The 12,451-nt window shown below is 55.3% G+C and overlaps 1 protein-coding gene across 4 annotated transcripts; it reads right to left on the reverse strand.

The window, feature by feature from the left end:
• Nucleotides 1-1,092: 1,092 nt before the first annotated feature.
• Nucleotides 1,093-11,169, reverse strand: FAM131B (family with sequence similarity 131 member B). Of its 4 annotated transcripts, none has more exons than XM_030825964.1 (7): nucleotides 11,042-11,169; nucleotides 8,042-8,151; nucleotides 7,734-7,769; nucleotides 7,328-7,421; nucleotides 6,829-7,026; nucleotides 4,969-5,112; nucleotides 1,093-4,711 (listed from the first exon to the last, which is right to left on the reverse strand). In XM_030825964.1, exons 2-7 carry the CDS (start codon nucleotides 8,093-8,095, stop codon nucleotides 4,239-4,241), a joined length of 999 nt encoding a protein of 332 aa, XP_030681824.1. In that variant the 5' UTR covers nucleotides 8,096-8,151; nucleotides 11,042-11,169; the 3' UTR covers nucleotides 1,093-4,238. The 4 variants fall into 4 exon arrangements, with proteins under 4 accessions (XP_030681824.1, XP_030681822.1, XP_003270910.2 ...); XM_030825962.1 differs by lacking the exon at nucleotides 11,042-11,169 and adding an exon at nucleotides 10,579-10,763; XM_003270862.4 differs by lacking the exon at nucleotides 11,042-11,169 and adding an exon at nucleotides 10,013-10,526.
• Nucleotides 11,170-12,451: the final 1,282 nt, after the last annotated feature.

The following is a 12,451-nucleotide window of genomic DNA, read 5'->3' on the forward strand; positions in this document are numbered from 1 at the left end:
CACTGTGCTATCTGTGCCTCAGTGTCTACAAGAGGTGGGGTGAGGGGAGGCCCAGAATGACTGTGGCCCTGCAAGTGCCATGTTGGAGGAGGGGATGGGACCATCCTATGACCTCGGGCACTGACTACCCCAGAATGTGCCTCCAGGCCAGCCACAGCCTCTTCTCTTGGAGCCCTGCGCTGGCCCACGTCCACTCCTGCAGTCTGCCTGTGACCCCACTGCCTGTCTTGAGGCCAGCCACAGCCGCTTCTCTTGGAGCCCTGCACTGGCCCATGTCTGCTCCTGCAATCTGCCTCTGACCCCATTGCCTGTCTCCAGGCCAGGCCGTGACTAGCACAGTGAGAGGCCTCCCGCATTCCCCCTCCTTTGTCCCCTGCTTCAAGCAGTGAGATGAAAAAAAAAAAAACTGTCAGGGGCAGCGGCCTGGAAGAAAAGGTCGCCAAAGGCTCTGTGCAAAAGACGCAGGTGTCCTGTTGCTCAACAATCATGCCCCCATGGTGTCCGCCAACTCCCTCTGGCAGAAAACCTTCTATTCCACAGCACAGCTTCCTCGCCCTCCAGTGTCCAGGTTACTCCCTAGGAAACACATCCTCCCTGTCTCCACTACAGTTATTGACTTGTCCTGCCAAAGGTCAGCTCTACCCTGGAGCTGCTCTAGCCAGGGCCTCTCCTGCCAAGAATCAGGGCTCAGAGCAGCTAGGTCACTGGGTCACTCAGACACCAGCCCCCTCTTAGACTGGTTCTTCAGATGCCTTTCCTAGGGGTGGAGAGTTGGGAGCTGAGCGTCAGGAAGGCAGGGCTCTTGGGTGCTGCCCTCACTTGGGAGAGTCACATCTTCACCCTCCCCAGATCAGCAGCAGAAAGCCTGGCTATGCACTCCATTAGCGTGCTTTCTCTACAAAGAGAGGCCAGGTGCGTGCTGTGAAAATCCCCAAACCCTTGCTCCGTACCCAAGGTTTTTCTCCCCAACCCTGCCAGCCCGTATGCCTCGCTTAATTCTGCCATTGCGCCCCCGCTCCAACATTCTCCTCCTTTGCCTCCCCTGTTCCCAGTCTCCTCCATCCCCCAAATAAGACACTCACAGTCAGAGGATGCCACCACATTCTGTTTAGTGTCATTGAACACAGCCTGTAGCCTTCTCCAGCATCACATCCCTCCCACTTCCCCAGGCCAAGAGAGATGCTGAAGCCTGGGTGGGGAACTGGCAGTGGGCATTCGAGCCCATGCCCTTGTGTACGTAATCTATAATATTTATACATATTGATATAGAATTCTCTCTGTAATATATGTCATAGAATCTCTCTTGGGCCTGGGGTGGGAATGTCACATTAAGAAAACATGCTAAGACTGGCCATAAAAATGGATATTTCCCAGACCTGGAGGATGGTGTGTGGGATGTATAGGTGAGGTCGAGGAGAAGATAATAAACTCATTCCCCAAGATCCCCACTTCAACACAAGGACAAGAAGGAAGGTGTGTGGTGGGGGAGGGGACAATGGAGGGGGAGGAATGGAAGATTTGGATTTTCATTTAATAAAGTCAATTGAAAATGAAAGTGCACCCCCCCCAAAAAAGAAAATCATTTAGCAAGAGCAGTTTCATTCACAAGAATATAAAAACAGCCCTGTTCCAGGACTGCTGTAAAACGTGCTGCACAGCCTTAACCCCAAAGGAAAAGCAACCCTTTCCCACCCCGAAACAGCCTCTTCCTGCACATGCCCCTCCCCACCCCCTGAAATAGACGATAAGCAACCCCCATGCACCCTGCCCCCAGCACCAGAAGAGTCCTAAGATGGTCCCAGGCCAGCTCCTCAGTCTCCCTCTTCAGAGCGGGTGGGAGCTCCTTGCAGAAGACAGACCCCCACCTGACTTCCGTCTGCAGCAATATGCCAGCACCCTGGGGAAACCAGGTTCGTGGATGAACCCTGCTAGAGTCCTTCAGACCTTCAGTCATCTTTTGTCAGGGACCATTTGGCTTCCTTGGGAAAGGGAAGGAGGAACGAAAGCTGCTGTGGTCTACCTTTCCTAACTCCCCCGGGCCTGAGCAAAAAGGAACTGTCATGAATGAACGCACTCACTGGGTGAGATGTCCACCGTGGTCTGGGGGGATAATGTGGGCACTGAGAGGATGAGACGACAGGAAGAGGTGATGTGGGAATAGCGCAGATTGGAGAAGGTGAGGAACCAGGGACCCCATGGAAGGAAGGTCACATGAACATGCAAAACCCCGGAGCCTGCAGCAGGAGATGGGTGGGGAACAGCTGCCAGGGCGGGCATGCTAGACCACCTCTCAGAGCTCCTGGAAATGAGGTCCTGGGACACGGAGTCAGCACACGTTAGCAAGCACAAGAGGACTCTTCCCCTGTACAGGCAGCATTCGCTTAGGTGACTGCACCTGCCTTGGCTCACCTTGCCTACGCCAGTGTTTCCTCCAAAAGCCAACCTCAGGATAACCATTGTCCCCCTTCCATGGAAGACACGGAACCCCCTGCCCTGCTTGCATCCCAGAAGTGTGAGTAAGAGAGTATGAACTTGATGGCGGGACAGGATCATAGATGGACAGAAACACCCCAACTCTCAACCTTCTCATTCCAAAATAATAAGTTCTGGGGCCTGGGGGTGAGGGCAAAGTTTGTGCCCAGGGCCAGGAGAGGACGACAGTGCTCCCTTCCAGCAGAGGATGCAAGTGGTAGGACTCCTGACAGAGTGTGGGTAGGACACAGGCCTGGGAGCTGGAGCCTTGGAAGGGCGTGAGGAAAGGAGATAGGGCAGTGAGCCTCTTAGGCCTCTCTCTCCTACCCAAACTCTGCTTGTGCCAAGGGCTGGGGAGGAGCTACCTGGGCAGTGGCAGGGCCAAGTGCTCTCCAACCCCACAGCGCCGCTGCTTCGCTCCGCGCATCCTCTGCCTGTGCTCTTACGGTAGTGCTGGGGCGCATATGCTGCTCAGTCCCCACCAGCATGGATGCCAAGTGTGGGAGGGCAAGTTTGTGCCTCACCATACACTATCCTGGAAGGAAGAATCTGCTGATTTTCCTCTCTTCCTCTGGTAGGAGGCCTGGGGAGGCAGGGAGGACGCTGTGAGGCTGTTTAGGAGTCCTGGGAGGAGCTGAAGAAGGGGCAGAAGGTGCCGAGTGCCCAACCTGGCCCTCAGCTGCAACCCTGCCTGGCTGAGGGAGTGACAGCACCGGACTCCTCCCTCCACCCCACTCAACCCTGAGTGCCCAAGAAGTTATAAAAATGTAGAAAAGGCAAAGAGAAAAGTGTAAACAGCTTCAGTGGACAGGGGTGGATGGGGAGACAGCCCTCATGCTCCCCCTGCTGTTGGCGACACCTGCATCCTGCGTCGGTGTATCCAAGACGGGTGTCCCCACACCCTCCTCAGGCCAGGCTCCCGGAGCAGGGATGGAAGAAAGCTGAGAGGGAAGCAAGAGCTGGAGCAGCCAGCCCTGGCTGGGTCTTTTCCCAGATCCTTAGGATCTTCCTTTCAGCCATGGGATATTCAAGATCCCAGAGCAAGGGGCTGTGTTTGTTCTTGGTCTCCTCAGTGACTCTCTTGTCTCCGGGCAGGCCTTGATAGAAAGAACCATGTCCGTGCCCCCTGTAGATCTCAGCTGCCACATCCACCTCCTCCTCGACTCCTGATCTCAGAAGCCAAATGACCTGCTGAGGCAGCCTCTCCACCCTTCACATGGACGTGCCCTTCAGGCAGCCTCCCCTGCGCCTGTCCAGCCATGTCCAACAGCCCCTGAGGTCTGTTCTCTCAGTAGGGATGAGCTGGGGCCACAGCCAGAGAAAACAGAGTTGGGAAAAGCAAGAGTGAAATGGAGAAAGGAGGCATTCAGACAGCACAGTTACGGCTCCTGGAAGACGAAATCGGGGCGTGAAGAACTGAGATCTAGTCTTGAGCATAGCTGCGCTGCCCCCGTCCTCAGGGTGCACACGCTGGAGGCTTTGTCGGCACAGACCCAGAAGCCCACAGCCCAGGTCCTTCTCCACAGCCACACCAAGCTCACGGCCATCTAGTTGCCCGGGTCTCAGTTCCCAGGCCTGTGGGTTTCTAGAGTGTAAGCCTGGATAAAATCCCATCCTGGTCCTCCATTTCTGGGAGAGGACTGGAAGCTCCTGGGTTCCCCAATGTTGTCTGCCCAGTTTCAGCTGTACTGCTGGGGGGAGGGAGTGTATGGGTCACAGCCATGGCCCTCAGGTGGGAGTGGAAGGCAGGGCATCGGGGGAGGAAACTAGTTGTTGGCCTCGCCTTCCTCCTCGTCAAAGGACTGCACACCTGAGGATGTGACGTCAGACACCTTCCGGCTGAGAGCGGTAGACATCTCAGGGTCTTCTCGTGGGGAAAGTGACTCCAGGTCCCGGCATCCCGCATCCTCTTCCTCCTCAGGGGCCAATGGCCTCTTCTCCTCCTCAGCAGGGCCCCTTGCCGGGTCCACTGCGCCTACCCCCGGAGCCCAGTCAGTGTCTCCTCCTAGCAAAGGTGGAGGCTCCAGAGCAGAGTATCCTGAAGCCGGTTGGGAAGGTCCCATTTCATGCAAGCTGGGTTGTGAGTCATCAAATGCTGGCCCAAGATAGGATCCTGTGGCCGGAGAGGCAATGAGGGACTGGTCGCTGGTTTCCCAGGCATCTGACGACCCCAGACAGTACATACCCTGGGACACGTAAGAGTGAGGCCATCCATCCATGGGTGCTTGAGCCAGGGCATCTGGAAAAAGAATCGTGGAGGTCAGTGGGGCCACAGAACGTCAAGGGCAGGAACGACAGCACAGACAGCACAAAAGACAGCTAAGAGACAGCATAAAGAACCGGGAGTAAGACACAGAGCGCACAGGGAGTAGGGAGGACAATGGGAAAGCTGAGATGGACAAGGAGGTCTTAAAAGAATGGAGCTGACTGGAGGCAGCTGAGATAGTTGGGGAGGCCTCACAGGCTCCAGAGTTTGGATTCTGGAACATCTCTCACCCTGACTCTCCATCAATTCCTGGTAGTTGTCACTGTAGTTGCAGCCCAATGGCTCCTGGGTGGAGTTCACACTCATGTCCTCACCATCCATGGAAGACCAGGCCATGAGTGTGGCCTCAGAGATAGCAAACTGCTCCATGACGCCTGCGGGAAGAAATGCAATGACCACAAAATACCTCAGGGAATCCTTAGACATGTGCGTGGGGTAGGAAGACATCTTAGTGCATCACTGTTCAGTAGAAATATAATGCAAGCCACTTATATCATTTTAAATTTTCTAGTAGCCACATTTAAAATTAAAAAGAAACAGGTTAAATCAATTGAAATAATAGATCTTATTTAATTCGATATATAAAAAGATTTTCGGGCCGGGCACGGTGGCTCACGCTTGTAATCCCAGCACTTTGGGAGGCCGAGGCGGGCGGATCACGAGGTCAGGAGATCGAGACCACGGTGAAACCCCGTCTCTACTAAAAATACAAAAAAATTAGCCGGGCGTGGTGGCGGGCACCTGTAGTCCCAGCTACTCGGAGAGGCTGAGGCAGGAGAGTGGCGTGAACCCGGGAGGCGGAGCTTGCAGTGAGCCGAGATTGCGCCACTGCACTCCAGCCTGGGCGACAGAGTGAGACTCCGTCTCAAAAAAAAAAAAAAAAAAAAAAAAAAGATTTTCATCTCAACATATAATCAAAATAAAAGTTATTAATGAGATATTTTACATTCTTTTATTTATATGAAGCCTTTGAGATCCAGCTGGTATTTTACACTTACAAGCACATCTCTATTCAGAAGAGCCACATTTCAAGTTCTCTATAACCACATGAGGCCAGTGGCTAATGTATTGGACAGCACAGCCTTTGTGTATGTCCCCAGAGAAGGGAGAATTGTGGGGGATTTCCTAAAAAATCAGATTTGGGATTCCTAGGGGAAAGAGTTAGGGGTCTTCTGGTGAGATATCCTAAGAGATTCAAATTCGAGATTTCCAGATATTTATCTTTGGTGGTTTTTAGGAATTGCAGTCTAGAGAGTAGATTTCAAGCTCAACAGAGAACCCCCAAGAGAGCATCGTGGGCTTGTGGGTCCACCATGATATGAAACTGAAAGTTCAAGGGATTGGAAGGAAAAGGGGATGGGTAGACTTGGGGATCCCTATTCTAGTCAAATCCATGAGCATGTTGAAGCTGGTACTGCTCCTGCCCCCCGCCCTACATGTTTGTCACCCTCTTCACTGATATTTCTCCTCCCACCCATACCACCAACACGATACTTCCTTTCTCTTCCAGACCTATCCCTTTCTAGGCATCTTATTTAGACCCGCACTACAGCTTGGCCACTGTTGTAGGCACACTGCATGCCTGCTATCAGACCTACACTACTTTCCTGGAACCAAACCTCTTCTGTAGGCCTCCCGTCTCCTCACACAGTTCCCTTAATCTTCTAGTGGTTGTCACAAGTAACGAGTCTAGTAGGCGAATTCGTGACTCGAAATGCTAAAGGGCAAAGGCTAAAAGAGATCCCCAAGGCCTTTCTTTCTTTCAAAGACCAAGGCCTGCCCATTTTTTTTCCTGCACTTGAGGGAGTTCAGGTTTGGATAGTCCCATGATGAGGAGAGAAGGCATCTGGGATGGGTGGACCCACAAATCCCATCTAATTCCACTCATTTTCTGAGATGATTATAAAAATATGTTTGAGGGCACTTATTTGAATTAGCACATCAAAATACTTAGAATTAGAGCTGTTTGGGAAATGTGAATCTATGGTCAAAATATGGGTGGAGCTAATCCTGCCATAGGGGATCACATTGGAGGGTCGGTCCCTGGCCGTCCTGCAAGTGTGTCTCTTGAGGCTTTAGGGTACATGTACCTGCTAGAAAACGTGCCTCCTTCTCGCCATCGCTGAGGTCGGAGTAGGCATCTGTATCCCTGCGCACGGCCTCATGGCTGTGTTGTGGCTGAACAGCTGGTGTCTTCCCCCAGCCCTGCCATTCAATCATGTGGGCCACCCGGCCTTGCCCTATGGCTGTGGGCTTTGTCACATGGTCCTTCATGCTCCGTGAGATCCCTATGGGGCCAGATATTTCCCACATCCTCCAGAATATCACACAATACCCATAACCAGACCCTCCCCGTTCCTCCCACCCCAGACCCATGAGACTCCATCCCACTGGGCCAGGCTCCCCTAAGGACTCCATAGATGGGGTGGTGGGGGGAATGGCCTGGAGGATGGGAGGCTTGACAGAAGGGTGAATAGGTCAGGGTGTGGGGATGAGTGTCTTCGTCAACCTCGAAGGAGCGGGGAGACTGAGCCAAGGAGTCTGTCGGCATTATTTTGTCTGAAAGTATTCCTACATCAGGAGTCTCACCTGAGAATGATGACTTGGCCAGGGCCCCAATGCCATAGGCGTTAGAGTTTCGCTTAAGCTTCGGAAGAATGGAAGTGGTGTCCTCCATGGAGAGCTGGGATGGGAATGTGGGAGGAAGGGCAGAGGAATAAGAAGGTACGGGCGTGCTTTATACATAGAGGAGGTTCATGGTTTCCAGGAAAAAGCATTCGAGCTAGGGCAGATAATAAGGAAAGCTACTATACCCAAGAGTCCCAAGGAGGGATATACCCCCAGTGCCCTGGAAAGCAGGGGCACAGGTTGAGAACGTGAGGGCTCACAGTGCCTGTTGGAGCCAGGGAATACTGTGCTGGTTGGAAGGTGCAAGGGAGAAGATGAGGAGGAGGAGTTCGGGAGGATGGGGAGGTCTGAGGGCAGCTGCACTCACGTTGATGCCGTCCCAGGAGAAATCAGTTCGAGTTTGCTGTGAGGAGAGAGGAAAGGGAATGGGCATCCCAGTCACTCGCAAGAATGCAAGGAAGCCCCCTTCCTCAGAGGGCCTTCCAGGAGTGCGGGATGTGGGGAGGGCTTTCCTGAGGTTGACGCCGCTGACTGGGTTCTCCGTGTGGACTGCTTGGCATGTGTTGTGAGAAGTGTTCTGTAGAAGTGTCAGTCTGAAGGAGTGTTTGGGTTGTTGCCTTGGAATTGAGGAAGTGCAGGCAGCCAGAGACTTGGGCTGGCTGAGTGAGGTCTCACCTCAGTCGATGGCCGATGGAGGCTGCTCCCGTGCAGTGAGCTGGTGCTGTCCATGTTGATTTGATCGACATCCTTCAGGCCCTTCCAATCCACTGCAATCACCTCGTTCCCTGAGGGAGCCAGAAGGTTAGCTTCCCGCCCTCACCTCCCTGTGCAGCCAAGGCGACACCCTGGGGCCAGCCCTTCACACCCCTCCCTTACCCCAGCTGCCCATTTCCTCTTATATCCCTGCACTCTCCAAATTCTAGGGGAGACAAGTAGTAATGCTGAGCCCAAATATTCATAGCTCAACCAAGAATAGTACACCCAGAAAAAGTGATACATGGCCTTATTTGTTGTTGTTTATGTGGAGGGGTCAGAGGTTGGGTTTTATCAGAAAACCAATTATTCAGTCCTGAGGACTCTTGGAGGGTTTCTGTGTGGGAGCTGGGCTTTTTCTCTATTACAAGTCTACAGATAAGGGCAGAACTGCTCTAGTGAGGAACTTTTCTCTATGCTTAGGGTGGAAGGGATGTGTCTTCCCCCGTGGGCCCTTCCTAAGAGTCCGTGAGTCTGACTGACTGGAAGAGGACTTCCTGGGAATTGAGGCAGGAGTTGGATAGCAAGGAGTTGGGTGTGTCCTCCCGAAAACAGTGAGCAGAAAAACCAAGGGTGAGCTTGAGGCATTTCGCCTGACTGTGGGGAGACAAGTGATGGATTAAAGTGGAGGGAAGGTGGGGAGCAGAAGGAGAAAAGAGAACTTTTTAAAATAGGACTTAAGAAAATAGGAATTCAAGTCAGAGAGAAGACAGAAGATGGTGGGAGCGGTGGACAGGGTCTGAGGGCTGAGTAGGAAACTGCAGGACTCAGGGGAAGGAGGGTCCTTGTTAGAGCTGGGCCAGAGCTCCTGGTGGAGGGAGACTCCTGGACTGAGGGCAGGATGGTGCTCCGGGAAGTCTTGGGGAAGAACTGCTTGGGTCTTCATAAAGAGACTATTCAAGCAGCAGATGGCTGCCTGAACCATCTGACCATACAGACCCTTTATACTCATGAGGTTTTACAGTTGTGAGTTTAGGGGTCGGCTCCATTTTTGGGAAGGGGAGCATTGAATGGGGCTGGGCACGAGGAGGCGGTCAGCACATCAGCAGGGCTGGGGGAAAGGAAGGGGCTTGTGGTGAACCGGACTGAGGAGGGAGGACCCTCCAAACTTGGCCTGCTGTCCCCTGGGGCTCCGCGGGGTGGTGACTGGGGGAAAAGAGGAAAGATGGCCCTCGGGACACAGCAGGAATGGGGCAGGCGGAGAAGAGCCTGAGGAGAAGGGAGACAGGGGAGGGCGGCGCGGGGGGAGAGGGGAGCGGGAGGTGGCCTTTGTGGGAGACGGAGAGCTGAGTCAGAGCTGTGGGGGGCAGCGGGGAGGGAGAGAGCCGCGGAGAAGGGGCGAAAGCAGAGGAGGAGGGGGTATCTATGGAAATAAACCGGGTCTCAGGGAAATCAGGCTTCTGGAGAGTGAGTTTGTTTGTAATAATAATACGAATTATTCTCTCAGCCTGAGGTCACCGGGAGGTGTAGGCGGGAGAAATTGGGAGTTGGAAAGGGGAAGAATGGGGGAGGGGGTGGGAGAGGGCCGGATGAATTCGCTGAGCCGCGAGAGTGGAGTAGGTGCCTGGGTGGGGGTCGGGGGCGGTAGCTAGGCAGAAGCTGGAGGGAGAAGATGGATTAGGAGGCGCCTCTCTTCCCTCCCCGCGTCAAAGGTAAATAAAGAGCCGGCCCCGCCCCGCCGGCCCCCGCTGACAGGTGCAGGCGGGTCCCCGGCCGCCTAGGCAGGGCCGGCCCCACCCTCCCGGGCCGCGGGCTCCCGACCCCTCTCAGCGCCTCGAAGCCTCCATCTCCTCCCTGCGTCCCCTAGCCCCTTCCTTCCACCCGGCCCTGGCCCTGTCCCTCCGGGCGTGGAACCCGGGCTCATCCCGCCCCCGCCCCAGAGGGAAAACGCACGTGAACAAAGCGAATCGCAGGAGGCAGGAACGACAGTAAAAGGCAACGGGAGAGGGAGAGAGAGATGGGGCAAAGCACCAGAGCCAGATGGAGGCGGCGGCGGGGGGTGGCGTGGGGGGCGTGCGAAAGAGACTCAGGGCTGGCGCGGAGGCCGAGGGTCCTTCGCGGGGGGCTGCTCCGGAGTGGGGGATGCGAGGAGGCGCTGGGGACGGCAGAGCAGAGGCGGATGGCCTGGAGGGGCAGGGATGAGGGGACCGAGCGTCGGGCCGAGCGGCAGAGGAGAGGAGAGGAGGGCGATGGAGAGGATGGAGAGGACAGCGCCTGAGGGAGGGCGACGGGGAGAAGGAACCGAGCCGAGCGGGATGGCAGCCCCGGAGGCGCGAGAGGAGAGCGGGCAGGAAGGAGGGACAGAGGGACCGCGGGCGGACGGAGGGAAAGTGAAGGAGCTAGCAGGGCAAGGCGGGTGCGGAGCGGGGCGCCCGGAGGCGCGAGGAGAGGGATGGGGGAGGGGGTCGGAGGGCGGCCCGGGGGGCCCAGCCCTGCCCCCGCCCGGCCGCGGTACCCACCCACAGTCCGGGAGCCGATGCAGCCCATGGCTCCGGGGGCCGCCGGGCCGGGCCCTCACCGACTCGGGGCGCGCGCCGGGGGGAGCACCGGGAGCCGCGCCGCCGCCCCAGCCGCTCTGCAGCGCCGCGGCTGTCTCCGCTCGGCTCCGCTCCCCCCTCCCCTCTCCATCCCTCCCCACGGCAGCTCCGTCGCCGCCGCCGCCGCCGCCGCCGCCGCCACCGCCTGGCTCCCCCGCCCCGGCTCAGCTCGCCGCGGCCGGGGAGGGGGCGGCCCGGGGATTGGCTGCGCCCCGCGCCTCCCCGCCCCTGCCCCGGCCGTGCCGCGGCGCTCCCTCGGGGATCTGGGGCCCCCGTGGCCGCGCCCCCCCGCCCGCCCGCCCCGTGCCCAGCCCCGCTCCAGAGGCTCTCGCCTAGAGAACCCTGGCTTGGGTTTCAGGAGCCGAGGCACAAACCCAGGGCCTACCCCGAGGTTCTGGTTGATGGATTTTGCGGGCCGGGGGTCAGGGGATGCCCTGAGAGAAAGTGCGGTAGTGGTGAGAATAAAGCCGGGCCAAAGGGCCTTTGGCCACCAAATTCCGCAAGCACTTGTTTTCTTCCTGGGGCCGCATCTGGGACACACACAGGAACGTGATTGGACACAGCTTTGGGCTCTGCGTTTCGAGTGCGCTATTTTGTCCATCCAAACAGAATGCGAAGTCTTTGCAAGTGAATCGTGTAGTCCACTTCTCTGTGCTCGCTGGACACTCAGGGGTGGGTGTGGGGATGTGCAGATAGTCGACCTCCAGGCCTGGTTGGGGATGGGAGAGTATGAGGAGGACAGTTCATTCGCAGTAGACTAACAACAATGTCAGGACCCGAGGCTGGCTAGAAGACATCGTCTTGAATCCGATTTAACTTTTCTGAGACGTGGTCTTCTCGGACAAACGAAAGCAAGGCGGTCCCGAAGCAGCAAAGATAGAGAAAGATTGGCCTCTGGCTAATGGGACTGGGCCAGGTAGATACCTCAAGCCCCGTGGGGAGGAGATAAAGGTCTAAGTTGCAAGGGTTAAATGAGCACTGTGGTTACAGCAGGTAAGAAGTGGAGTCCAGAAAAGATGCATGAGAAAGGGCAGGGAGATCCTTTTGTCTAAGCTGTACCCAGAAAGCCCAGAGTGTGAGAGAGTGGGCAGGCGGGCATTCACAGAAGCAAGTGCCCATCCAGGCTCTGACTGCACCTCGCCCTCCGAGGTTGCAGAGAGAGAAGGCAATGGGCCAGGGATCCCTAGTGTGGGCTCCTAACAGGGAAACTAAGTCTTACGGATGCAACTTTCTAACCTTTAGATTATGAATGGAGAGCTACATCCCATGGGGTGGCAGATGAAGATGTGCGAGAAGAAGACACTAACAATTGAATTGCAGATTGGGGAGATGGGATTATGGTGAGAGAATCCATCTTCGGTGTATGTGCATGAAGAAATAAGCCAAATCTACATCTATAAAACCGCAGGAAGGAAAGAGATAATCATTTGCAGGTCTGCTTAGATTTTAATCGTTTAGTGTAGTTCGTGGCAGGATCTGATACCTTATTTCAATAGTGGAGAGAATTAGAAAGCATTTTCTTTTTTCATGTCTACTATTATTTGTTATATAAAAGAAGTATCAAATGGTTTCTGCTTTCATGGAATCTACTGTCCAGTTGCAAAGGAAAGAAGATGGAGAGATGATTAAAAAAAAAAAAAAAGAACAAAGAGCCTCCATTATTCTAGCAATGCCCACACACCCCTATCATTTGAGCAGAGAAAATCTTGACAGGGGACTGGCCAGGTAAGGAGGAACGGACCACGTGGCCGTCATGCTCTTGCCTTCCCTCCTGAAACTTCTGTCTCCTTATGGC

This window comes from Nomascus leucogenys, chromosome 13 (genome assembly GCF_006542625.1).
Source record: "Nomascus leucogenys isolate Asia chromosome 13, Asia_NLE_v1, whole genome shotgun sequence".
Lineage (NCBI taxonomy): Eukaryota > Metazoa > Chordata > Mammalia > Primates > Hylobatidae > Nomascus > Nomascus leucogenys.